The sequence below is a fragment of the Paramormyrops kingsleyae genome, chromosome 23, assembly GCF_048594095.1.
Source record: "Paramormyrops kingsleyae isolate MSU_618 chromosome 23, PKINGS_0.4, whole genome shotgun sequence".
NCBI lineage: Eukaryota > Metazoa > Chordata > Actinopteri > Osteoglossiformes > Mormyridae > Paramormyrops > Paramormyrops kingsleyae.
Genome location: NC_132819.1, coordinates 11,474,669 through 11,500,726, shown reverse-complemented (window position 1 = coordinate 11,500,726; position 26,058 = coordinate 11,474,669). Strand labels below are relative to the sequence as shown.

Here is a 26,058-nt window from a genome sequence, read left to right as displayed (position 1 = left end):
AGTGGACCCCCCCCCGCACCGGAACCAGAACCACGACTGGTCCCGATTAGTCCCCATCCCCGACCCCGCACAGCCGGCAGGGGCGGCCAACCGGGGTGCTCAGGGGCGCCACAGGCAGCCTGGCACAGGGAACCCCCCCCCCCCAAGGCGCAGACCGGAAGAATCCCGCCCCACCATGCCTGATGGGACCACAACTAGCAGCCAAGGACGGGAAAACCCCAGACCCACCGGCAAACAGAGAAAATCCAGTCTTAGCCTGGGAGGGGCCAGACTGTTCAATAGTAGAACTACTTGGGGGAAAAAAGCTGGTTTTTATTTTTTTTGCCCACCACCACCCCCCCTCTTCGGAGGACAACTTTATTTTAAATTTAGTGTAAGTGTAAATATATTCAATCCCAGTGTGGCCACTCTGAACTCAGCCACCCTGGTACCGTGATTAAATATATAAAAAAAAAAGGCAAGCGGGTCCAGGGCCAAAGGGCCCCATCAACCGGGAGCCCACCACCCCCCCCCCCCCCCCGGCGGAGGCCCCCCACACGCCAGAGGGGCCCCAGCCCCCCAAGCCCACCCCCTGGCAGGATGGATTGCCGCCCTCCGCAGCGTCCCGGCACACTGCCCCTCCCCCCCGACACTGCCCAACACGAAGTGCACCAACCCACCTGGGAGAGGACTCAATTTTATAAAAATCTATGACTACAATTAAGGAAACTAAAAAAAAAAAACTAGGGTGGGTGAGATCAGAGTGGCCACACTGAGACTGAATATCTTTACACTGTAACTTTAATTTAAAAAAATAAAATTATGCTAAAGATCTGGGCTTGGTATGGGTTAAGGTTGTCATAGACAGAAGCATACTCACGGTTGAGGAGCTGGAAGCCCAGGCCAGGAAGCAGGGATCCAGAAATGGGGCTGCAAAACAGAAACCAGGACACTCACAGAGAAACCCGAAAACATGACACCTGTTACACAGCGTGCTGCAAAAAAATATCATTATTTACAAATGAGGTTTCCTGGGCAATAAGTGAAACTATCCATTTTTTGTATCGCACATTAATAAGTATCAAACTCTTACTGAAAACGTTGTACTTTTGTGCCTCACCTGTATCATATAAAATCCCGGCTGCACGATGATCCAACCTGGAACGAGGGCTCCAACGTGTGCTGCAAGACCAAAAGGGTGGACCGTCCGGCATTAGCATATACAGCAAGGCAACCGTTAGCATACATTTCATCTGTACATTTAACTTCCTGTCGTTTTTGCAACCTGCACCTTCAGTCAATTTCATCCACCCATTTTAACCACTTAATATAAAATTTTATATGACATCTTACCCCCAGAGGGAAATCCAAGGTCCTGCGGCCTTCCTCTAGGGTCAGGATGACTTGGACCTTCCAGTGGATCTGGGCAGCAACTGTGGTCCTTCAGCTGTCCATCCCGTGTTCTCTTTGAGCCTCTTCTTCTGAGAGAGAGAAGGATCACCATTAATAGCTAGAAGTTTCTGCTCTTAATTGCACAGATGTCTTGATGTTACCATAATTGGCGCCAAAGACCATCATTTCCAAACAAGGTCTTGTGATTTACAGTTAATGTGCTGGAATAGAATACATGTGATGCAGGGATGAAGAACCACGAAATACCTGAAATACTCAGTACAGCACATCTGTAGGAGTAATGAATTAAAGCACACGATTAGGCTGTGTGTGCAGGTTTTCATTCTACCCAAGAAGAACCTACTCTTCATTGATCCGGACCAGGGCTCCATCCTCTTCTGCTTCTCCGCCTTGTGCGCTGGCTGAAAAACGTAGCAGACAACAGTAAATACTGACGCTAAGTGTCTCTAGGCCTGCTAGACTGAGCTAAGACTTTGACCTGTAGCTCTGCTCTCTATGTTTCAGTAAAATGTAATAGGCTCATTAATGGCTGAGAGGTCCACACAAGACAGCGAACAAGGAACTGGGGAAAATCTCAATGAACCAATAGATGGATTGCAAAATGTACAATGAACGTAAAATTTTACTTTTTAAGAAAAGTGCTCAGTGACAACAATTCTGGGAAGACTAATGTAAATCTAAAAGAAAATAACTGGATCAAGTTGCAGTGCATAAAAACTGACAGGCTATGCACTACAGAAAAACTGGCATTTAGAGCTCATACTTACACTCTGGGCTCCCTGCGTGCTCAGAAGCACAAGGTTCCTGGGTCTGGACGGTCCTCCTGTCGCAGAGCGTGCAGGCGATGGGTGCAGCAGATGGGCCCCGGGGCCGCTGAAGGCCCTCTCTGTCGTAGTGCCGCTGAGCCCCGCTGTGATGTTCGGGGCGCTCCCGCTTCCACAGAGAGTGGGAGGGTACGATGGCCATCACCTGCATGGGGACACGGACATACATGGATCAGATGGCAGAACGTGACTCACTGCGACACCAGCAACAAACACCACTTATGATAACAGTCATTTGGTATCTGCCCCCAAAGACAACAGTGAGCAAACAGCCCTTAGCTTAGCTTAAGTTACAGTAAGACAGAAAAGGTCATTAATGATGAGAAACCCTTCCCTCTGCTCTGAGACATTTCAAGCCTCATGGTGGCTGAAGATTAATGTCATTTACTTGTATTAAAGATCAGGCAACATACTGTACCTCCTCACAGCAGCGGGAGCTGACAGCAGTCCTGTACTCCATCCGTGCCCAGAGCTGGTCCTTCTTCTTCAGGAAGGTGGGAAACTGACTTGTCCAGGTTTCACCCAAGGCCCAGGGGAAGATCTCGAACCTGGTTCCCATCTCTTCCTCCTCCATCATGTTAGCAAGATAGCTGGGGAGAGGAAGAATTCACTATTCCAAGATCCATTGGCTGGCTGACCTCCAACAGTTTCATCCAAGACTTATCCTCATGCTGATGGAGGAAATTGTTTTTCTTATTATTTTAACATTCATCTATATTGCCCACCATAGCATGCCGTCACTTACAGGGCGATGAAGAAGTTCATCCTCGTCTGCTCACTAGGAGTGAAGTGAGCTCTCCTGAAGTAGACGAAGGTCATCGCCAGCAGGTACTGAGATGAAGAGCAAAGGGATGGAAAAAGTCGTCTCTGCTTTGCTTACAGTGATTAATGTAGCAAAACCAATGCATTAAAGTTACCTTGTCAGTCATCTTATAGCAGGAGTCCATGCAGAGGAAATCCTGGATCAGATCATCATCTGAGGGCATCATGAAATCATTTTTTCAATATTTGAATTCATCCAGTATACATAAAGCAGGCACATATACTGTACTTGTAATCAAATGCATTTTATTTTGATGTTATATTTTCATTACATAAAAGCAGATTTAAAAGATCATTTAAAGCTCTTCCTCACGCTGGAACTAATCTAACCCACCTAGCAGTGTGAAGAAAGCAGCCATTTCCTGCTGCTCCATGACGATGGATTCCTCCTGCTGCTCCGGGCCGCTGCAGTCTTGCCTGGATGGATCTTGTGCCTCCTGCTGAATGAGGTGCTGGTGCCTGAAGTGCGCGCACCTCGCCATCCCTGCGGAGCAGCGCGGAGGCAGTGGGGTAACTCCGCTAGGGGGCGCACAGACGAGGTGTTAGCCGACCTGTGTTCTAATGCCGGCTTGGGTTGTAAAGCAGGTGAGTCACGTGGTGCAGCTAACTGGCTAACATCCCCTATTACAAAATGTTTGTATTTAAATTGGAGACAAATATGTTGGGTTTTTTTTTTGCCGCGCTGACTAAACGTAATACTATGGTGTAGCAATATACGTAGTAAACCTCGAATTTCGCGCTAATTAAGCTCAACCTTCAGATGAATATCATGACATAAAGAAAGCTTACTTTAACTGCAAGGAGCTTGTTGTGAAAGAATGTTTAGTTTTCTTCTTTCTGATGGTCTTGAAGTAAAAAAATGACTTATGAAAACTTTGACGAAACGGAGTATTTGACTGAGTAATTTTTGAATTAAACACTCGATTTGGATGAAAAGATCTAATTTCTCTTTAATAAAACGTTTAAACACTTTACTCTTTACACTGATTTTAAAATTTTTTTAAAAAGAGCAAAATAACGAATACGGTCACCAGGCAGGCGGTAGGAACCAAACGCGCCCCACTTTGTAGAGCTGACCCCAGCGAAGCGAGGCGCTTTCAGACATGATCACTGTACCTTTTGGTGATCGCAGGGAATCCCGCTCAACCTTAGTGATCTGTATATTCTTGTGGTAGCTGTTGTTTCCTTGAAATGCAGTTCGTTGTCAACTTCTTTCAATGTCTTCTCAGGACTCAATGTCTTTTCGTGTGCTTTAGGTTTTCACAGTGGTCTTTTCCACAGTTCAGGTTCGAATCCCGCACCTGTATCCATGGCAACGGACCGCGATGCGATATATATCTTGCGTGTATTATTCAAAAATAAATCATAATAATATTTATGATCCTGATAGGCTGTTCCCCATATTAGTAATGAGTATTGCTTTTCTACGTCTTAAATGTAGTTTTAAAAATTCAAATCACTTTTTGATGGATTAATTACATCTGATACTAAAGCAAGTTATTGTGGTTACCCTATATACACGTCATTTTTGCACTTCAAATATACAGAGTTTAGATTTTTGATTGACAGATTTATATTTATACAGTTTCATGTTATGACTGACGTTTTGAACACAAAATATAAAGTTAGTAGGAAAGTTAATGCCCTCTAAGTGAATGCATTCTTAGCTTTTAAAAATAATAAAACTGACTATAACAATTGCTATTTCTTGCATAACTTATAAATTAAATTTCTGAATAGACTTTAAACAGCATGTACAGGAGGTAAAAAGATTTTTTGCTAATGTGTTGCCTGATGGCGCTGTTATCAGACTCTGTTGTGGTAGTGGGTGAGGATGCTGTGCTCGTGATCAGAAGGTCACCGATTCAAATTTTGTGGTCGGCAGAGAGTTTGTCACATAGCGGGAAGAAAGGAAGCGAAGGCAAAGATGGTGAAAATCAAAAGGGGCTTTATTTAGACAAGACGGCAGGTAAGGCGAAAGGAAAGGGAGCACAGGGGGCCAAAAATGATCAGACTGTAACACAGAGCAGACCAGTGGCCTGTATTACGAAGCGGGGTTACTGGCTTATCGGGGTAACTTGTCAGATTTAAGGTACCACAGTTTAAATGGATTTCATATTCGCTCACTTACATTTTGCCCAGACTACCTTAAATCCAACAAGTTACCCCGATAAGCCAGTAACCCCGCTTCGTAGTACAGGCCACTGGGAGCACAGGCAGGCAGCAACAACATAACATGACATCACACACATAAGAATACAATGAGCAGACTGGAGAGCTCAGGATGAGGAGGCACTTAAATACATCACAGATGAGGGAGTAAACGAGAGGCACCTGGGATCATCCACACAGGGGCTGAAACGAGAGGCAAGGACTGCGGGTGTCACAGAACCCTCCCCCACGCATGTACTCCGGGCATGCGAGGTCGGCCGGAGAGGGGATCTGTACTAGGCAGACGGATGAGGGAAAGTCACACCAGGGGAAAAACGACAGACCAGATGCTAGAATACAAGACCAGAGGGGGACAGGGACCGGGACCCGGGACAAAAAGATGTTTTATTGTCATAGTAAGTGCAATGAGATTTAGTTTGGAACGCGCCAGCAGATGCATAGTAAATCTTACAATTAAACAGAATCCGAGGCATGAAATAGAATCCGAGAATAAAATATGTACACATACTAGGTATACACACAATATATATACAGTATACACACATACATATATATATTCCATGTTCTCCATCATCCATGTTCTCATTCTGTTTACACCAAATTCTGACTGACCATTTGAATGTCTCAACAGAAATCGAGACTCATCAGACCAGGCAACATTTTTCCAGTCTTCAACTGTCCAATTTTGTTGAGCTCGTGCAAATTTTAACCTCTTTTTCCTATGTGTAATGGAGATGAGTGGTTCCCGGTGGGGTCTTCTGCTGTTGTAGCCCATCCGCCTCAAGGTTGTGCATGTTGTGGCTTCACAAATGCTTTGCTGCATACCTCGGTGGTAACGAGTGGTTATTTCTGTCAAAGTTGCTCTTCTATCAGCTTTAATCAGTCGGCCCATTCTCCTCTGACCTCTAGCATCAACAAGGCATTTTCGCCCACAGGACTGCCACATACTGGATGTTTTTCCCTTTGCACACCATTCTTTGTAAACCCTAGAAATGGTTGTGCGTGAAAATCCCAGTAACTGAGCAGATTGTGAAATACTCAGACCGGCCCGTCTGGCACCAACAACCATGCCACGCTCAAAATTGCTTAAATCACCTTTCTTTCCCATTCTGACATTCAGTTTGGAGTTCAGGAGATTGTCTTGACCAGGACCACACCCCTAAATGCATCAAAGCAACTGCCATGTGATTGGTTGATTAGATAATTGCATTAATGAGAAAGTGAACAGGTGTTCCTAATAATCCTTTAGGTGAGTGTATATATACACACACACAAGTTGGTGGGTGAGCAATTTCACAGAGGTAGAGTTTATCAAGTGGTTTAAATGCACATAAATATATTGCACGTTAGGGTATCGCATCAGAGTGTTTGAGATCAGTGCTGTGAGTTCAGAAGCATGATGGATGTGAGGTAAAAACTGTTCCTCAGTCAGGTTGTGCGTGCTTACAGGGTTCTGCAGTGTCTACCAGATGGCAGGGGTGCATTAAGTTTGTGTCCAAGGTGGGTTGGGTCCTTGATTATTTTTCCAGCTCTGTGGCTACACCAGTGAAAGCTGGGCTGTCTTGATGTGCTCCAGGGTCTTCCTGTTCTCCGAGGTCCATCCAGAGTACCACGCAGTGATGCAGTATGTGATCACTGATTCTGTGGTGCCCCTGTAGAAGTTCACCAGGAGCTGCCGTGGAAGTTGCTTTCTTCATGCTCCACAGGAAGTGGAGCCTCTGTCCTTTTTGTCTGAGTGATGTGTCCGTGGTCCATGACAGGTCACAGCTGATTTGAATGCAGAGGAACCGTCTTCACTTTCTCACCACCAATGGTAATGGGGTGGAGGCCCACGTGCTTCCATCTCCTCAAGTCCAGGATCAGTTCCTTTGTCTCTTTTCAGTTCAGAGCAAGGTTGTTGTCCTGGCTCCAGCGCTCCAGGCTCTCAACCACCTTACCTGTAGGATGACTTCTTCTTGTTCGAGATCAGACCTATCACAGTTGTATTTATCTGAAATCTCGATAATGTTAGAATCATGGGTCAGTTTGCAGTTGTGTGAAGAGGGAGTAGAGGAGAGGACTGAGCACACAGCCCTGAGGTGCTAGAGTGCTCCGGACTGCTGCACTGTGAGAAAGCGGTGTAGACGTGGCGTGCACTTGAGTTGTGCACCTGTTGAAGTGGTTGATTGGAATTATTTGGAAGCTTACTTTAGGCAGAGGGGTCACACTTTCTGATAGCTGCCATCAGATATTGTGACCCCATAAACATACATGAAAAAGCAGTGACCCAGCAGTCAAAAAGACTTCAGGTGAATAGAAATTATAATCCTGGAAATAATTCATTACTGGGATGTATGGGTCAGCTTTGGCAAAGGTGTGACTTTATTAAACCTTCACACTGTGGATTTGGTTTCTTTGCAAACACCTAGACTCCAAATGTTTTGTGCCAATCTCCAAACACTTGAGAAAAAAAAAAACAATATTCTCTGAGGATGTAAAGTCATAAATTTATAAGAAAAAAAATCAAAAACTCCCTAAGATTACATCACTTTCATTTTATGAAATACTGAACTCTCCCATGGGCTTGAGGAACACATGCAACTTCCACCTATGTAATATAATCAAACTGCAACATCCATTAAAAATGCCTTTTGGAAGAAAAAAAAAAGCCTTTTGATCTGACCACTCCCTGTGAATGAAGGAGATACCCCTTATAAGACGTGTAACAGTTAAAGCTCGGTCAAACAGCTAGCATATTCCATCTGCTCAACCCCTCCACACACAAAAAAAAAAAAAGAAACACTTGAGATCAAGAGAATGTCCTTTCTCATGTTTGCCTTTCATCTCAGAAGTTTCTCCCCCTCCTTAGTTTTCATATTACCCTCCCACCCAAGCTCAGGATTTTTCAAAATCTGCAATGGCCCTAATATGCCGCCGAAATGCATGTGTGGCTGATGGCAAAATGTATAATAGCTTCATTGAGATACAATTTATTCATATAAAATTAAAAGCTCAGACACCGCATTTAGTGTTTCAAATGGCCTTTATTCATAAGAAATTGTTCTGTAAGACAAGCTGAATGAATTGATATTAAACACAGCACACGCAAGTTAACAGATGCTTCCCTTTCACCACCAGGTGCTGCTACTGTGCACCGTGCGGCGATACTCCGAGCAATTAACCCTTTTCCGACATTTGCAAAGGAAGCCTCAGCTTCAGAAAGCTTCATTTAGACATCACCACCCGTTATCAACTCATCCATCTCTTTGCCATCACTTGGCACCAGCGCTTCGATTTCAGGGCGATGCGTCTCGAAGTTCCTTACAACATGTCTGCAACGATTGAAAAAGATCAGTCAATAGTTTCACTTAAAGTGACCACACACCTCAAACAATGTCCAGACAAAACAAAATCAAACAGGTCAGCAAGAACAATTTACAGTGAGTTACACATCTGAAAGGACACCACCTTGTTCATTGTGACACGCATGCAGTATGGCTACAAAGTGTAACGAGTGTCGGAGGTCTCTATAGCCTTGCCATGGAGAGAGCACGGCAGGGCCTCAAACCACCTCACATGATTCTAGCAGGCTTCACAGGAAAGGACAGGGCCACCATCGGTTCTGCCTTGCTGGATTGACCTGCACTGTCTTACAGCAGACTACTGTACCTGTATGGTCTGCTAAGCAGTGGTGCGCTGATAGTCCACCAACAGTTTAGGGGCAAGGCTGCTCTGGGGTGTTTCTCCTGGCTTTGACCATGTGGCTGTAGGAGACACTTCATCTGTCACAGGCATTCCACCTGAAAAGCAATGCACATCCCACAAGGTTCAAATACCATACAGTTTCCAACCTCATATAGCCAATAAATGGTTAAAAAAGTCAATACAAAGATTTTGTCTGAGGTTTCTATAACCTTGCCATGGATAGAGCACGGCAAGGCCTCAAACCACCCCACGTGAATCTAGCAGGCAATACAGGAAAGGACAGGGCCACTGTTGGTTCTGCCTTGCTGGATAAACCTGCGCCATGTGCAAAATGAACGGATAATACATTAAAGAAATTAAACTCACGAGTACAGAGCATAGATACTAAAGATCCTCTATCGTCCTCGTAGGTGGCCATTACACAACACGCATCTTAAAGAGTGGAGCGCAGGTAGGTTAACAAATGTTCCACATTGTTACAATAAAAAGCTATACTTAATGTAGGGAACTTAACCCGTTATAATAATGTACTGGCTTACAAATATAAGTTCATACCAGGCACGTAGTAAAATCCCTGAAAGTGGCCATTACCGCCTCAGAATTCATCTACGGCTACGGGCCTGTGACAAACACGTGACAAACAATAAACAGCATTAGGGCTTGTTGGCTACATCTTATTCATACAGTTATAAAGCTCCTCATGATTAAGTTCAATTAATAACTTTAAGTACAAAACGTAACAAAATTTGCTAGAACCAATAATTAATATAAAGGTAAAGCATGGATTTTTTTCTTTCCTTTACGAACGCGAACTACACAAAACATAAGGTAATTCGCGCTCTTACCGTTGAAAAGTCACGAACGTTACGGTGGAATCAAAGTGTATATATACCACTTTTTAACTCCAGATTTTCTTGACACCAACATTCCTACTAACACACAAGCCATATCACCCAACCTCATCCGTCGGCCGACTGAGAACGACGTCATATACTCACGACGCTTTAAACCTTTTTAAGCGCATGCGCTTTGTAGGTATGCCACGCAATTCAGTCGTCATATGCCAGCTAGTGCATACGAATGGCGTTGTAACTACAGAACACCTTAAACATAACGTAATCGATGACGGTACTAAATCAAATTTAACGTACGAAATACTGGGGGTTGGTTAAAAATAAATGGAGAAAAAAAAATCAAGAAAGATTAAATAAATAGTGAAGAAAATATGTTATATATAAAGGGCATTTACTGTTTTTGAATCACTGATCGAATTGATGGTTCACTGAATCGATGGTTTATCTACAACATATCGTTGCATAAAGAGCAGAACATAATGTGCCTATAATTAACGTTTTTACAGAAATGCTCTTACAGGTCCACGAGGATTTGGCATAACATAATCACAGGACAGTTCCGGTGTTAGTTTCATCTATACTTTGTAACAAGCAGAAAAATCTTATTTCTAAAGTAGTTCATATATGTACTTCACGCTCTGTTGTGTGTGTGTGTGTGTGTGTGTGTGTGTGTGTGTGTGTGTGTGTATATATATATATATATATATATATATATATATATATACACTGTGAATACATACTGTAAATGTTTGTACGTAAAAATCGATAGACAAAGCCGCAGGTCGGCGAAAGTCAGACAATTCCGAAAGTCAGAAATTTCCATGAGCCTCACGTTCAGTTTTGAGTATTAATTAGTTAATATGACAAGCATATTTTATAATTATTAGAACAGTTATGACACTCGGTATGCTATGAATGGACACTCGGGACATACGATAATTAATTAAAATTTGCCCATAAAGAAATCTGGAGATGCAAGGAGTATACAAGACTTACCATTCACTCAAAATGCTGAACCAGTATCTTGTTACAGTGGAAATAAGATATTTTTTTGGCAGTTAACAAGATTAAACACAACTAGAGAAAGGGCATGAATCACAAAAAGGATTAGTGTGCATCATTTTCTGTGACCTGGACATCATTAATGTAGCTAAAATCTGTCTGGCTTGCTTTTGTTAAAAGATATTACAGCTGGGAAAACGTAATATTAAATATGACACAAACTTTATCATAGTGTAACAAGAATGTAACGAGAATGTCTTGGTAACATTCCAAGACTGAAGTAGGGTGCTCAATACCCAGATTACGTAGAGCACACAATATAATGTCTTGTGTGCTTGCTATAATATGTTATGTGCATAATATAATTATCTGCATAAATGTTTGTAGGGTGGCAAGGTGGAGCAGTGGTTAGTGGTTTGGGACCAGGGTTTGAGTCTGCCATGGCTCAGTGTGTGGACTTTGCAGGTTCTTCTCGTATCATTGCGGGGATTCCTCCAGGTACTGTGAGTGAATGGTGTGTGAGTGCGTCCTGTGATGGGTTGGCTCCCCATCCTGGGTTGTTCCCAGCCTTGCACCCATAGCCTCCAGAATAGGCTCCGAAGCCCCATGACAAGCAGTTTCAGAAAATGGATAAGAACATACATAAGAAATTTAACGTGAGGAGGCCATTCAGCACATCAAGCTCATTTGGGGAGAACTGAACTACAGTAATATCTCAGAGCTGTTAAAATCTTATCTAGCTCTGATTTAAAGGAACCCAGGGATGGATGGGATAAACGTTTGCTTGAACTACTGGCAACACTGACCCCCATGATTTCTGGTGGTACTGCTCTGTCTCGTCTATATCCGTAAGCTTTCAGAAAACATGCACAAATGCGGACAAAAAAAACACAGAATATGGACAGAATTCTCCGTTCCTATCTGTGTATGTATTTAACATTGAGCATAAATGAGCCTTTAAGCATATTCTTCTATCGACTATAAGTGTGAGGTTTAAGTGCACTATAGGCGAATCAAAATGACTGAAAAATTAGTGAAAAGTTAAAATCTTATCTAGCTCTGACATAAAGGGACCCAAGGCTTTGCTTGCATTACACTAACAGGAATGCTATTTTAAAATGATAAGTATAATGTTAATAGTGGTACAGTTTATAAAGGTATTAGAAGAGTTCAAATAAGACACCCCAATATTTTTTATTTTCCTAGTGTTTGCTGTTGTTATAAGTGTAAAACTCATTTTATTTGGTGCTGTGCTGTGAACACTGTACTTAACAGGACAGTACTTAAATAGGTCACTAGATGGTGCTTACCGCTAGGGAGGAACCCTAAAACACCATAGGGGCCTAGCTGAACGTCAGCTGAAGTTTTGTGCCTCTTTGTTCCCAACTACAGGTGGGTTAAAATACCTCCAAGAGAGATGCAAATACTCCTGAGTGAGACAGACAAGTGCTGTGAAGCTGTGCAAATAACGTGTAAAGCTCAGAGTTTTAGCCGTAATGGGATGAAAAATAGATGCTTAGCCATACACGGTAATACACGGTAATGCAAAGCTAACAGACCTGTTGCCAGTGAATAGCAGTAGCATGCTAAAGCGTTGAGGGCTGTTTTCATATTAAGCTCCAGACCCGTTAAAGGGCTGATGTACTGACTGTTTTGATTTATGTCACTGTATTTTTGTAGGTTTATATGAATGTATGCAGTTGAATAACTGGCAAGCTGTCAACCACAGAGTTTAGAGGTAAAATATTGTCAGCAGGATCATTTTACCAGGTCATTAACTGTGTTTCCCAGCAAACATGCCCATTTAGGCCCTGCATGGGCAGGTGTGGGTTTACTGTTGGCCAGTGTGGGCAGGGCAAACCCACACTAATCCCATGTGGGGCCCGCAGCAGTCTTTTTCATTGACTATTGAGAAAGTCATTAATAATTCTGGATATGACATTTTTTTGACATAAAACATAGATTTTTTCCCCCAATTGTACCCCTTGTACTTTGTCGTATCATCTTTCGGGACATGCCTGTTTAATTTCCATTACCATTCAATTACCATTAGGCAGGGGTCAAGTGGAGATTTTAAATGCTATAGGCAATATGTCTTTTATTCTTAATTTTTTTGTTCTTGCTATGTTCCATTGTTTTTTTCCCATCAGAGGGTGTGGATATCATGCAAGGCACTTTTCATAAAATCCAATTACAACAGTAATTGACCAAATGTAAAAATATGGTTTTTGGTAGGCTCAGGAATAGGCAATATCTCTTGCATTGATGATACGGGCCGTTACATAATCAACAATCCTATTTTACCATAAACTATCATCATCACCGTCATTAATTATTATTAGGCCTGAAAAAATTATACACGCCCTTAAGCCATGAAATAGTTATACGCATTCAGTTATTCCTTTACTGTTTGCATCAAGATTACAAAAATGTAGATACGAGTTTCAGAGGAACACAAAGTGATATGCCTGCTGTAATCAGAATTCTGCCGCCTTTGCTTGAATGCTGGAGAAGCGCTGCCTCCTTGTAGCTTTAGCCACCATTGCATAGAGACAAACGTTTTTCAGCAGAAAAAAAATCAAGGACTATTAATTATTTTCAAAGCTCTGAAATAAGGTCCGGAAGTCCCATGGACTCCTGCTATGTTAGTGGAGGATGTTCTGAAGAAAACTACATTTCTGTTTGGAGGCCCTGCCTGATTTTTCTTTCTTTTGGGGGGGGGGGGGTGTGTGTGTGTGATGTGGAAGTTTTACACAGGGGCAGTCAAGAGGGTCTAGCTGCAGACGCCTGTAGAGTGGAGCTCCACCCGAAATACGTCACCTCCACAGGAAACACGTGATCTATAAGGACGTAAAGTGGAGCTCCGGTTAGGATTAGGGTTTGGGTTTATTCGCTGTGTTTCCTGTGGAGGTGACGTATTTCCGGTGGAGCTCCACTCTACAGGCATCTGCAGCTAGACCCTTCTCGGGGCAGTTAGTTAGAAAGCATGCGAAGGCACAACCATTGGTTAATCAGAATGAGTGACAGCTTTGAAAGTAAGGCACGGGGTGAGCTGGGCTTGGGCTTGGACACTGAGCTGACCCAAGGCTGATAACACACCATACAAGGGGTCTTTACTGTTGGGCAGCTCAGCTCCTTTCATGCCTGGTGCTGCTAGATTTACAGTGCTGGGTTTGCATCAGTGGATTCCTGTAACACCATGTGACACCAAACTGTATCAAAATAATAGCCTGCATTATAAATTTATAATGCAATATTAGCCTTTTACTATTATTATCATTGTTATTATTAATTATTATTGTTGTCATCATCATTATTATTGCATTGTTCAAAAAAGAGCATCAGTGTGGGTTTTTGATCCATTTCGGGTGACTTCTGCATCTTTGTGAAGCAGGCAAAAGGTCAAATAAAGAGTGGCACCACACTATGTGATTAAATCTTGTTACATTTAGTCGAGTTACATAATGCGGCATTATTGTACAATGTTCTGGTACAACTCCTGAGAGTGGATCAGTGCTACTGAGTTTGTGTCACTGGGTTTATTCTGTAAGCGAGCTGTCCTATCTGCATCAACTCCACAATGATGGATTTATATTGTTAGCAGGCCAGTCAGGCTTACAGTACAGTCTTTTCTCATTGCTATAGTTTTATATCAGCAAACAATCTTATCTGAGCAAAACAATGGAAAATGATTTTGAGAAATTTGGAAAAAGACGTTGCAGTTATTGCATTTCACTTTTCTGAGCATTAGCTGTTTAGGTGCTTGACCCTATAGGGAGCTATGGGGGTTCATGTTGAATTGGCTAATTTTTAGGCTATTGGGAATGGCTACTTAATAACATCAGATGTAAAAGTCAGACACATGCCTGATACCTAAAATCAAAGCTGACCACTGCAACATTTATTGCAGTAACTTGAATGACTGAAGTTCAGGGCTTGTGCATAATTTATGGACAGGAGAAAATGTAAATAATACAAAAACTGGTTCTTAGCAGCACTTGCCTTTTTATGGCTGGCTGTTTGGCCATGACTCCGACACACACCTTCCTTTTTAGATCCCCTGGGCTGGGGCCAGGCTGCAGGAAGATGCTGAGTTACACATTCTCCCTCTGCTGTAGGGTTACAGTAGGGAGGCTATGATACATGATAGGAGGCCTGGTTGCATCATTTTGCTGAGACCAGTGATACTCTCCAGCACTGCACTGTCTCTTTGCTTGGCTTGAACTCAGTTACACAACACCAGGGATGGGCAACTTCAGTCTGCAGTTAGGCCATAAAATATATTAACGAGTATGATAGGGTGAATTTGATATTGGAGTCTAGGGGTTCCATCTATATCTCAATTAGTCACTCCGGTATTAGCCCAGTACATGCAAGCAATATAAATCTGTAATGCACCTATTTTAATTATATTAATTTTGTGATGTAACACATTTACAACCAAACCCTACAGGTTTCTCTAGTTAGGCTGCAGAACATCTTAAATTAGCATGAAAGAACTGAAATACATAGGCACACATAGGCTAGTATGTTACCAAGAAATCAACATATTGTTTCAAAATACTGGCAAAATGCTGTATACCACTGTATACTGTAAAACACACACAAGGGAAAAAAGTAAGTGCAACATGATCCATGACAAGTACACGAGTCGTCTAAGTAGGTCTGGGTGGCAGCTAATTTTGCTACAATGGTACTGCCCAAGCCTAAGTCTAAGTGAGAGATTGTAAAAGGCGCATAATGAAACACGGGCCGTCAAGGTGGCCCCCGGGGTTCTGTGTGTGTGCAGTTTGCAGGTTTTCCCCCTGTTGTCCTGAGGTTTCCTCTGGGTTCTCCAGTTTCCTCACCTCAGTCCAAAAACACGCTCAAGTTAATTGTAGTTACCAAACTGCTCATTGCTGTGAGTGTGCCCTGCGATGGGTTGGCACATTATCCTGGGTTGTTCCCTGCCTTGTGCCCTGCGATGGGTTGGCACCCCATCCTGGGTTGTTCCCTGTCTTGCGCACATAGGCTCCAGGATAGGCTCTGGACCCCCCACGGCCCAGAATGGGTCAAGTGGTCACGGAAAATGGATGGATGGATAATATAATGCACAGTAGAAAACAGAAAGAGGCGCTGGACACTGACATGGATACTGCTCAATAATGATCGGATGGCAGGCTTCAGAAAGAATGCATTATTCATGCTGGATTCTTGTTCAACCAAATGTTCGGCTCACCCCTAGTGTTTTGCATTTCTCCCGATAACTGTTTCCAGCTCCTCCTAGTGGTCATGCCTGTTAGTTAATTTCTAAAACATACAAGTAATATTTGTGTGCGGCGAGCAGCCGTTAGAGGGCCAGATAAAGTGTGTGTGGGGGGGAGGGAGGATGCAGTTTGGCACTAAACACGCGAAGGGCAGCCTCTAAAGGGCATTTCAGCAATATTTTTTCAGTCATGGGGCCGCCACTTATCTTATCTAGAGCTTGTTCCAGCCTTCAAAAAGGACAGGTTGCCCCCCTCCCGAGTCCACCAGTGCTCTCACCCCCCATCTCATGCTCGACATTGCTAGAAGGGCACACATTATACTGTAACACATTATCAAATTCTCTTGCCCTAGAGGGCACATCTTAATAAATTACTGCGTAAAGGGGCAACCTAAATCATTTATTTTTATCATCTGAGGGGGAGTCAAAAGGGCACTTTGGGACACGGGGGGGGACACTCTAAGACACCGGGGGGTCAGTCGCACACAACCCCCCCACTCTCCCCCGCCTTCTCCACCAGTGGTTTAGGCCATTATAAATATTTTCCACTACTATGTGTTATATCACATTTCTTTTTTGCTTTTTTTCAAAACATTTAACTAGCTGGGTTCAGTGTCACCATAATGGGTCAAATTTGATGGGTATCAATGAACACAACAGGCAAAGCTTTTTTTATCTTATGATACACATATTCATGTAACATTGGTTTTTGAGAATTAAAATGGTTCTAATGTTATCTTATTTCTATAAAGGTGCTACTAAGTAAATAGCAATAATTTAAAAATAGATTCTCATGAAAATCATTATAGATTATAGAAATACATGAATAATTAGATATATATTTTTAGATCCCACTGAGTCTTCTTCAAGCTAATCTGTGTGAAATCTTAACAGCCCAGTATTCGGTGGTTATCATTATTTTTTTAATTATTATTCATGGACGCCTGAACTGCCAGTTTTCCCTTCCTCAGGAGCTGCTATAGCTCATTTCCCTACCAAGGTAAATTTCAGCAACTGAAAACAAATGTGCAATTTAAATCTAAAAGTAATGTTGCCTTTAATGTGAAAGTTTGAGGGACAGTAATTTCCACAGTCAGAATATAAGTGGTTGCTCTGAAGACACTGGAACTGAAACAATTTATGAATCCACCAGCTGCCTGGCATCAAAATGTACTCATACTCTGCTGGAGACATATGAGGTTTCAGCAGCCTGTGCCTCCAGAATTTTACCGAGTAATGATGACATAATAACGCTAACACAACACGACTACCAGGTTATAAACAAACCAGCCAGTGACCACACCAGGGCCACTAAAGTACAGTGGTAAAATTAAAATACTGCTTTTATAATCTGACCTTGATCCTATAAAGCTCACTGCCTAGTGAAAAGGTTACTTCAGCTCACCCATCAACATGTAGGCCAAATGTCAGGTGACCCACCCTGCGTTCTACCAAAGTGGAACATAGTCCTCAATCTAAATTAAAGCCTGATTTTCCCAGATATGTCAACAATGCTGCCATGTGCCTGTTACTATAGCAACCCTGGGCAGCCCATGGTGATGCTGCCACCCTGGTTGTTTTGGGGAGGGCACATTATAACTTTTCAAAGCAAAACATAAAGGAATGCAGGACATGTCCATAACTAAATTAAGAAAAAGCTGAATTATATATTTTCCCTACATTTGTTCACTCGATGATTGGCTCAATGATTGCCTCTCCACGAAGTCAACCCTATATATGTGGCTATGTCCCGTGATAATGCTGTCTATTACGCCGGTAGCCATGGTAACAGCAGTGACGTTGATGTGCCGCCCCTTCGAAGCACGTGTCCTATACCGGGTTAATAGGTGCGCTCGGCGGCTCTGCTGAATGTAGTTGGCGCTGAAAGCAGATTTCCCCACAGTTTTAAATGCGCTTCGGAGTATCTGCAACGTTTTGCCAGTTTCGTCGTCTACTCTGAAAATTATATGATGGCTTTTACTGAAGCAAGATGCGACTTTACATATTCAAAAATGAGAAGGATTGTATCAGTTCTTGCCGGTAGGTTATCTACATTTAATGCCATTGCCATTTAGTGTGCAGTACTACTGTGCAACATATTATGGAATTTATATTAAATCTGTTATAGCAATTGAAACATTATAGTTAAACCTGTATGAGTTCTATCATTAATCCGTATTGCTTGTATTTTATTATCTGTAATTGAAAACAGTTTAAAATTGTTATATTTTAATACCTCAAATTGTACATCATCGATCAAATTGCATATTTTGTATAATATACATATTTTAAATTTGTCTTTTGACTCGATTTGCAATTTGCATAGTATTGTCATGAGTACAACACTATTAAACATTCCATAAAAAATATCTGTTTGTTGGCGTCATTAACGTGTTACGCAAAATGCTCAGTGTTAAGTCTGGCAAATTCAAAACGAGTGACGCATGAGGTTTAGTCACTATAATTAGCTCTGGAAGCCGGCTGGGTTAGCAGAATTTTGACTATATATATATATATATATATATATATATATATATATATATATATATATAGGCTATTGGTTATATTCCATTCCTATTATTGATGTACATTACATGTTTATCCGTTGTAGATGTTTTTGCACAATCCATTCCGATTTCTGTAATTCTTTTAAAAAATAGATACTCAAATCATTTAATGAATTTACTGACAGGGAACACCAAATGCATAAACACATAAGTAATGATAGATGTCACTGGTTGAAAATGTCAGCTACACGTGAACGAATTAAGGGTTTAATTATCATGTTTTTGTTTTTATTCATCTCCATTTTATCAAAGGTTTCATCAAGGAGCGAAAACTTGGTTGGAACGAATTAATTCAGAAGCTAATTTTGACTTCCGGTTTATATCCGCGGTAAGTGACGGATGGAAAAACTGTGACATCACTTAATTGTCACTTATTGCAAGGAAATATCAATTTGGCCTATGCTCTCTTTAGTCTTCTCATATCCATGTGCTGCCTAATGCCTGAACTTGTACAGTTTTAAGCCCCTTAAATGTAGTAATAATGGAAAGGTACAGTACATCCTGCCCGTATAATCTGTGGATTAGTTGTTAGTGTACATATGTTCTTTTAGAAGGTCTTGGCGCCTGTTCATTCATAACCCTATCATGACCCAACGCCCCATGTCTGAGTCGCATGCTAAGCTCAGGATACCTTTATTAATCCAATTAACTGTGAGCTCCAGACGGGGGTTTTGAATGACAGTTCTGGTTCTATGGAACCGTCTTAGTCCACCTGCAGACACAAAACAGAAGTAGCTGTACTGACTTATTAGCAAGATGGTGCTAATTCCTTAAAGACCAGGGATAACCACAAAATCCTATATGAACACATCACTGCGTTTTAATGCCTTGTCCACACGTACACGGGTATTTTTAAAAACGTACCTTTTTCTATACGTCTTGGGCTTTTGTCCACACGTAAACGGCGTCTTAGGTCACTGAAAACGGTGCTTTTGCAAAATTCCATCCATGGTGAAGATTTTAAGAAACTCTGTCTTCAGTGTCCACATGTAGACACTGACATCCACATGTAGACTTCTCCCGGTGAAGCCCAGCATTCAGGTCATACCTGTGGTCGCCAAATAATGCATCCTTCGCAATCCAATAAATAGCTTCCAAGACTTTTTAGAAATAGGATAAAAAAATTAATTAAATTTTTTTAACTTTTGCGTGTACACCCCATCTCGTTTATACCTTTTATCAAACACATAGCTCCCCAGATTATTTTCTTTGTAGAAGTTGCTCTCACTGTATAATTATGGTTCTCAGTGTTCCTCTGAGGGGAAAATGAGCATGATATTGCCCCCTAGTGGTAAACACAAGTGATGCATAACTATTTTAAGCTATTTCTGCCACTGTGTCTCCAGGTCTTACTTCAGAACGTACCTAAAGATTGACGGGAACCATAATGAGGAGGCTGAAGGAGGATTCAAAGCAAATTCGGTGAGCATGGGTCCTTAGAAGATAATGAGAGCTTTTCATTTCAATTTACAGAGTCCTTTAAATATGTAATAAAATGAATCCTTTCTCCCATTTTCCTCTAGCCGTCCCTGGCTGAGGACAGCCAGTAAGTATTAAACATTCACCAATTTTGCTCTCTTACCTCTTGTCTTACCTTCCTTGCCCAGGCTAACCCTGTTTTCTCTTTCTTCTCCCTTTCTTCTCCAGAGTCAGACCTTGTGACTTTGACTACCTCAGGGTCATTGGCAAAGGAAGCTTCGGCAATGTGAGTCGACAGGGGCTATCAGTCTTCATAGCTAAATGTTAGTGGGGGTGTTTGGCTAACATACCACAATGCCTCTCTGCCCAACCAGGTTCTCCTGGCCAGACACAAAGAAACTTCCCAGTATTATGCTGTGAAGGTCCTTCAGAAGAGGATTGTACTGAAGAAGAAAGAGGTGAACACTACTAATTGTGGGCCTGGGATAGTAGGGGTACGATCACCCGTAAGGAAATAATATTTTGGAGCTTATTGTTTGGTGTATTTTGAATAAGTTAAGTTTTGGCTAAAATAAATCGGTGTCTGAGGTGCATGAGAAGAGAGTTTGGTCACATCATGGAGAAGGAGACATTTTTCTAGCAAATGTGATTCCTCAGTACTGTTGTTCCCCTTCAGCAAAAGCATATCATGGCCGAGCGCAGTGTTCTCCTGAAGAACCTACGGCACCCCTTCCTGGTGGGCCTGCACTACTCCTTCCAGACTTCTGACAGGCTCTACTTTGTGCTGGACTATGCCAATGGTGGAGAGGTGAGTCCCGCTCTGGACAGTACTGAGGGTGTGATCAGCTGTGACTGCTGCTGAACATGGCTGTCTGTGTGTGTCTATTAAAGCTGCGTATCCCCTCTCTCAAGCTATTTTGCCACCTCCAGCGCGAGCGGGTGTTCCTGGAACCACGTGCCCGGTTTTATGCAGCAGAGATAGCTGGTGCATTAGGCTATCTGCACAGCATACACATCATATACAGGTACGTCATGTGGTCGTGTCAGAGCTCCCCCTGGTGGCCCCAACTTGCATTGCCTGTACTTCAGTTTAGAAAAGGACATGGTTGCCATGTATGTGAAGTTTACATGTTCTCTTCATATTTGTGTGGGTTTCCTCCACGTATTCCTGTTTTCTTCCACAGTCCTAAAACATGCAATTAGGCAAATTGGTGTGTCAAAATTTCCTATAGTGTATGACCATGAGTGTGAGTGTACGCCCAACAATGGACTGGCATCCCGTCCAGGGCGTCCCCTGCCTTGTCCTAGGATAGGCTCCTGCCTCCCTGCGATCTTCTACTGGATAAGCAGTTATGGAACATGGATGGATGTAAAGAACATTGTTGGCTACATCTCTACTATGTTTGTGAGCATCTGGCGCAGCATTGAGCAACAGGCTAAGCGCAATGTTTTAGATTCGGGGACATGGTCCAGTGATCTCTCTGCTTCTCCTTAAAAGGGACCTGAAGCCAGAGAACATCCTGCTGGACTCGCAGGGTCACATCATGCTGACGGACTTCGGCCTTTGCAAGGAAAGTCTGGGGCACGATGATATCACCTTCACATTTTGTGGGACCCCAGAAGTAAGTCCAACTACCATCAATTTAACCATCCTCAAAAAAGGCCTCCTATGACTGATTAGTGTCACGTGTCCCCATCCTCAGTACCTGGCCCCTGAGGTGCTGCAGAAGCAGGCGTATGACCGCACAGTGGACTGGTGGTGCCTGGGGGCTGTTCTGTATGAGATGCTGTACGGCCTGGTGAGTAGAGAACTCGTCTTCCCACACAACCACATCTACGCAGCTCTCGCACACCAAGCTCTGCATTCTGAGAGTTCTAGTTCCCCTTGACACTATAGTTGTCACTCAAAAATATATCAGCACTGCTACATGACCACATTCTTAAGTGATGATTATTATGTGTACAGATGGCTGAATTCTGTATTTTTGAAGCACTGGCATAGAGTGAAAGTGATTAATTGTCATTGTTGACACACTACAGTGCACATGCATTCACACCAATGACACATGCCCTCTGCGTTTAGCTCATACGTGACATAGAAGTAGGCAGATAATTCAGTGCCTGGGCATAGTGTTTGGGGGAGGTACCTTCCTCGAAGTACCGTCCTGGTTGCGGTTTCAAATCAGCAACCTTTCAATCACAAGTGCACTTCCCTAACCATTAGGCCACCACTGCCCCAGGTGCCCTGATTCTATAGATTCATATAAGAGGTTAATTGTGGGAGACTCTTTATCCACACTTTTTAGCTGTTGAATTGTGATTATAAACAGTAATTCAGAAGAAAGGATCATAGAATGTTTGTGGCACAAGATTAGTCTGAAAACTGGTTACTCATCATCATGCGTGCTATGGAGAAGGCTAACACAAGATTGTCACTCTTTCAATTTGTGTTACAGCCTCCGTTTTACAGTAGCAATACAGATGAAATGTACAATAACATTCTGAACAAGGACCCAGTGCTCAAGCCCAATGTGTCTAATGCTGGTCGGGCGTTGCTGGAGGCTCTGCTGCATAAAGACCGAACTCAGAGAATGGGGGCACGCAGTGACTTTGTGAGTACTGTGCACACACACACTACTGCGTTCCGCTGAGGCTTGTATTCTCATCTGGCCTACAAGTATATTTCTGCACAGCATCAGGTTGGGTGTAACGGCAATTCCGGAGGTGCGGGCTGAGGTGGATCCGTGTGTCTTATCCCCTATAGATGGAGGTCAGGAGCCACGCCTTCTTCTCGCCCATCAACTGGGATGACTTGATGGCCAAGAAGACCCCGCCTCCTTTTGTCCCTCCTCTGGTGAGTAGCACAGCTGAGATGTGTACAGATTTGGATTACCAAAGTTGAAAGAATCTGTGCTGACATGATGTACCATGTTATTCCTACCACTGCCCTACAGGCTGGGCCTACTGATTTGAGGCATTTTGACCCAGAATTCACCCCCCTCCCAGTGCCTGGTTCCCTGTGCAACCCTGACAGCAGCACAGTGACCAGCAGCATGCAGGAGGCGGCTGCTGCGTTTCCCGGTTTCTCATACGGACCTTCAGTTGACCAGGCCTTAGATTAGGGGGGACCTACCTCCTTCCCAATCTGCTGGGTGGTGTGGTCGGCGGCATTTTCATCTCTAATCGGCAACACGGAGTTTGAAGTGCAACCTCTCTGATGTGTTTGTGGTCAGTGGACCAGGAATGTGTGAACACAGAGGATGTGAGAATTGCAGAGCCAGAGCACAAGCTCGTGTACATCACTGTAAGTACCCTCACCCAGGGTAAACCCATTCACACAACCTATTTTTGATTACAAATTTATTTTGTGAATTTATATTGTAAAATATATGTTATATAAAATGTCATGTAAACACATTGCTAATGCACTCCGTAGAAGTTTAGAAATTTTGGACACATTTCATTTATTACACACAGTAAAGTGGGCATGGCCAATTTTTAAACTGCACAAGCCAATGGTAACACAGAAAATACTTTCTCCATAATCTAGACTACAATGATGTTCTCCTCTCCATGTCACATCCTGTATGTCACGTCCTCCCTTTTGAGTTGCATTTGGTGCAGCTTGAGTGTCTGTCTTTACCAGAGTTTCAGCAAGCTTGGCTGCATTAAATGTGTTCACACAATGAAATGCTTGACTAATATTCTGATTATCTATGAACTATGGACCAACCGTATTTTGTGTGTGTGTATATGTATCAGGGTTGTGTTATTCAAGTCCAGGATTCGAGTCCAACTTAAGTTGCATTTTTGCATGACTTGGACTTGGACTTGAGACAAATGTGACTCGGACTTGCACTTGGACTCAGTAGTTTCATGACTTGGACTCAGTTGCTTGTAACACTGTGATTTGTAATTACAAAAAGACATCTAAACCTTGCAATATACATTAATAGTTCATTTTAAAACATGAAAAGCTGCTATCCTACTAAATGTGTCTACCAGTGCTTATTAGAGGTATGGTGAAAAATTCAAGTACAAATCGTGATTCTTCACGGCGGCAAGTATTAGATTCCCGTGAGAGAAATATTTTTAAGTATCACATGAAACGTAGGTTATTGTAATTATGCTGTTCACATACTATTAATATATTTGCCCAGTTGCACACTGCCAGGTCTTAAGTGACTGACACAGTACTATCATCAATGAGCAGGCATGTGCAGAGACTTCAGTTTGGGCAGATTTTGGATTATGTAATGTAAACAGACACCTAGGCATGAGTATGGCTGTCTGCTAGGCTTCATGGTTTGGTGCAATTTCAGTACAGCAGGAAAATGGAGGGGGGGCACTCTCAGCACGCCTACTTCCAGAGTTACTTATAGACCTGCCAAACAAATATTGGTATATCATATTATAGGGGGGTCTCCTACCATTAATACTTATGCATGAAATGGTTCATATGTCTGCTTCCCAACCCACCGCCGAAAGTTATAGATGTTGTTGTGCCACCACAGTACTGAATACTAAGTTGTATGTAGTACTGATACAAATAGTTCTTTGCTAGGTATCATATTTCTGATTAACACTATATGAATACTAAAATCTAAATTTAATGTACAAAATGTTTTAATAAAACCAGTACACTCCTGTTTTGTACATTACATATGTCTGTGTTTGTGCATTTCTGTATAATGACTATGTATAATGTAACACAGTTTTGTATATAATGACTCAGACTTGGACTCAGCCACTTCTGACTTACGGTGACATTACTACAACCCTGATATAAACACACACATACTACTGTATAGTACTGTAAATTTGGTGATTAATTTTTTCCTGAAGGAGAATTGACAAGAGATCAAGCAATAACATAACTCGAATGAAGCTAAGTGATTGAGGTCAAATCCATAATAACTGTCTTCTGCGCGCTTTGATCTGGAAATGACAAGAAGCCTTGGATGCATTTGGATGCTTTTGTCCAAACTGACAGAAATGTGACGGTCGGTCAGCATCCATGGAACAGTTGTGGTTAAAAGCTTTGTTCAGGGGCCCAGTGGTGATGTTTCTCTGCCGGCCACAGAATCTGAACCAGCGACCTTCTCACAGCCAGAACACTATAACTCACAGAGGCATCCAGGGCCCCCGCTTGTGAAATGATGCTTTCTGTTTGTTCGACGGATTCTTTTCTCTGGTGGTCACTCAGAACAATAATACTGTGCTGTCTGGTTGTTTAAGCCAATGAGTTTGTGCTGTTTTTTCGGTCTGTGTTCATTTTCAAAGTCTGGTTGTTCAAACCAGTGGCACTCTGGGCTGTTTTCTTCAGTCTGTTTGAATTGTGTTTTTAAATCTTCATCCAATGGGACTCATTTCAGTGGGACATGTATTTTTTCAATGTGGCTTTTCAAAGCCTCAAGATACCTCTTGGTTTATTTTTTAGCTCGATTCCTGTCTAGTAGGTAAAAAAAAACTCGTGCCATAAGCTCAGGTTGAGGAAAAGCCTTGATAGTGAAATATATGGCGATGTTTCAGTCTGCTTTTATATTTTTATCGTGTCAACTAACACATTAAATTTGTTATTATAAATGCTGCTTTTAAGGCAATTACTAAGAACAATAAAATTATAAAATACTGAGTGGAGAGTTGTGATCTTTGTGGGACCAACATAAGATGTGCAATAAAACCTCCCAGGTTACCGATGGTTCCGTGGCTGGGTGGGGGGGCTTACTGTAATACTGCCCAGGCCTAGCCAGCACCCTCCCTCTCTAGGTTGTCCCCCATCCACCTCGCTGAAATCATTTTTTTTGCAGTGGATGTCTGCACGTGTCATTTTGTCTGTTCCTGCAGGTATATTTTAACTGTTTACAACCCTGTACTGGATAAGCAGATGGAAGATGGATGGATATTTTTGAATATAAGACCATAATTTTAAAATCTATACTCAACTTATCGTTATTTTTACAGTTAGAAAGTGTGTGGAGGAGAAAGGTGCTGAATATCCCATTTCCAAACGATACACACTAATATACATTTTACGTAATTCTCCATACAGTTATTGTTGTTTTCATATAGAAAAG

At 42.4% G+C, this 26,058-nt stretch overlaps 2 protein-coding genes, 1 long non-coding RNA gene and 2 other non-coding genes across 9 annotated transcripts; 1 reads left to right on the top strand and 4 right to left on the bottom strand.

The window, feature by feature from the left end:
• Positions 1–667: 667 nt before the first annotated feature.
• LOC140581890 (speedy protein A-like) lies at positions 668–4,296 on the bottom strand. 4 transcript variants are annotated; one of them, XM_072705669.1, is made up of 10 exons: positions 4,155–4,296; positions 3,373–3,557; positions 3,134–3,192; positions 2,962–3,047; positions 2,635–2,806; positions 2,160–2,361; positions 1,736–1,793; positions 1,333–1,460; positions 1,100–1,161; positions 668–909 (listed from the first exon to the last, which is right to left on the bottom strand). In XM_072705669.1, exons 2-10 carry the CDS (start codon positions 3,518–3,520, stop codon positions 856–858), a joined length of 969 nt encoding a protein of 322 aa, XP_072561770.1. In that variant the 5' UTR covers positions 3,521–3,557; positions 4,155–4,296; the 3' UTR covers positions 668–855. The 4 variants fall into 4 exon arrangements, with proteins under 4 accessions (XP_072561770.1, XP_072561769.1, XP_072561772.1 ...); XM_072705668.1 differs by having other exon boundaries at positions 3,373–3,522; XM_072705671.1 differs by having other exon boundaries at positions 1,333–1,457; positions 3,373–3,522.
• Positions 4,297–8,213: 3,917 nt separating this feature from the next.
• On the bottom strand, positions 8,214–9,892 carry LOC111839669 (uncharacterized). 2 transcript variants are annotated; one of them, XR_002837157.2, is made up of 4 exons: positions 9,740–9,892; positions 9,450–9,514; positions 8,859–8,989; positions 8,214–8,521 (listed from the first exon to the last, which is right to left on the bottom strand). It is a non-coding gene; the product is annotated as an uncharacterized lncRNA (long non-coding RNA). The 2 variants fall into 2 exon arrangements; XR_011984951.1 differs by having other exon boundaries at positions 8,214–8,989.
• LOC111839780 (small nucleolar RNA SNORA9) lies at positions 8,702–8,835 on the bottom strand. Its single transcript, XR_002837189.1, has one exon. It is a non-coding gene; the product is annotated as a small nucleolar RNA SNORA9 (small nucleolar RNA).
• Positions 9,082–9,215, bottom strand: LOC111839779 (small nucleolar RNA SNORA9). Its single transcript, XR_002837188.1, has one exon. It is a non-coding gene; the product is annotated as a small nucleolar RNA SNORA9 (small nucleolar RNA).
• Positions 9,893–17,837: 7,945 nt separating the features above from the next.
• On the top strand, positions 17,838–25,616 carry LOC111839665 (serine/threonine-protein kinase Sgk1-like). Its single transcript, XM_023803765.2, has 13 exons — positions 17,838–18,035; positions 18,815–18,890; positions 19,909–19,984; positions 20,086–20,108; positions 20,210–20,267; positions 20,356–20,439; positions 20,658–20,789; positions 20,894–21,006; positions 21,480–21,603; positions 21,685–21,780; positions 22,438–22,593; positions 22,746–22,835; positions 22,936–25,616. Exons 1-13 carry the CDS (start codon positions 17,963–17,965, stop codon positions 23,101–23,103), a joined length of 1,269 nt encoding a protein of 422 aa, XP_023659533.1. The 5' UTR covers positions 17,838–17,962; the 3' UTR covers positions 23,104–25,616.
• Positions 25,617–26,058: the final 442 nt, after the last annotated feature.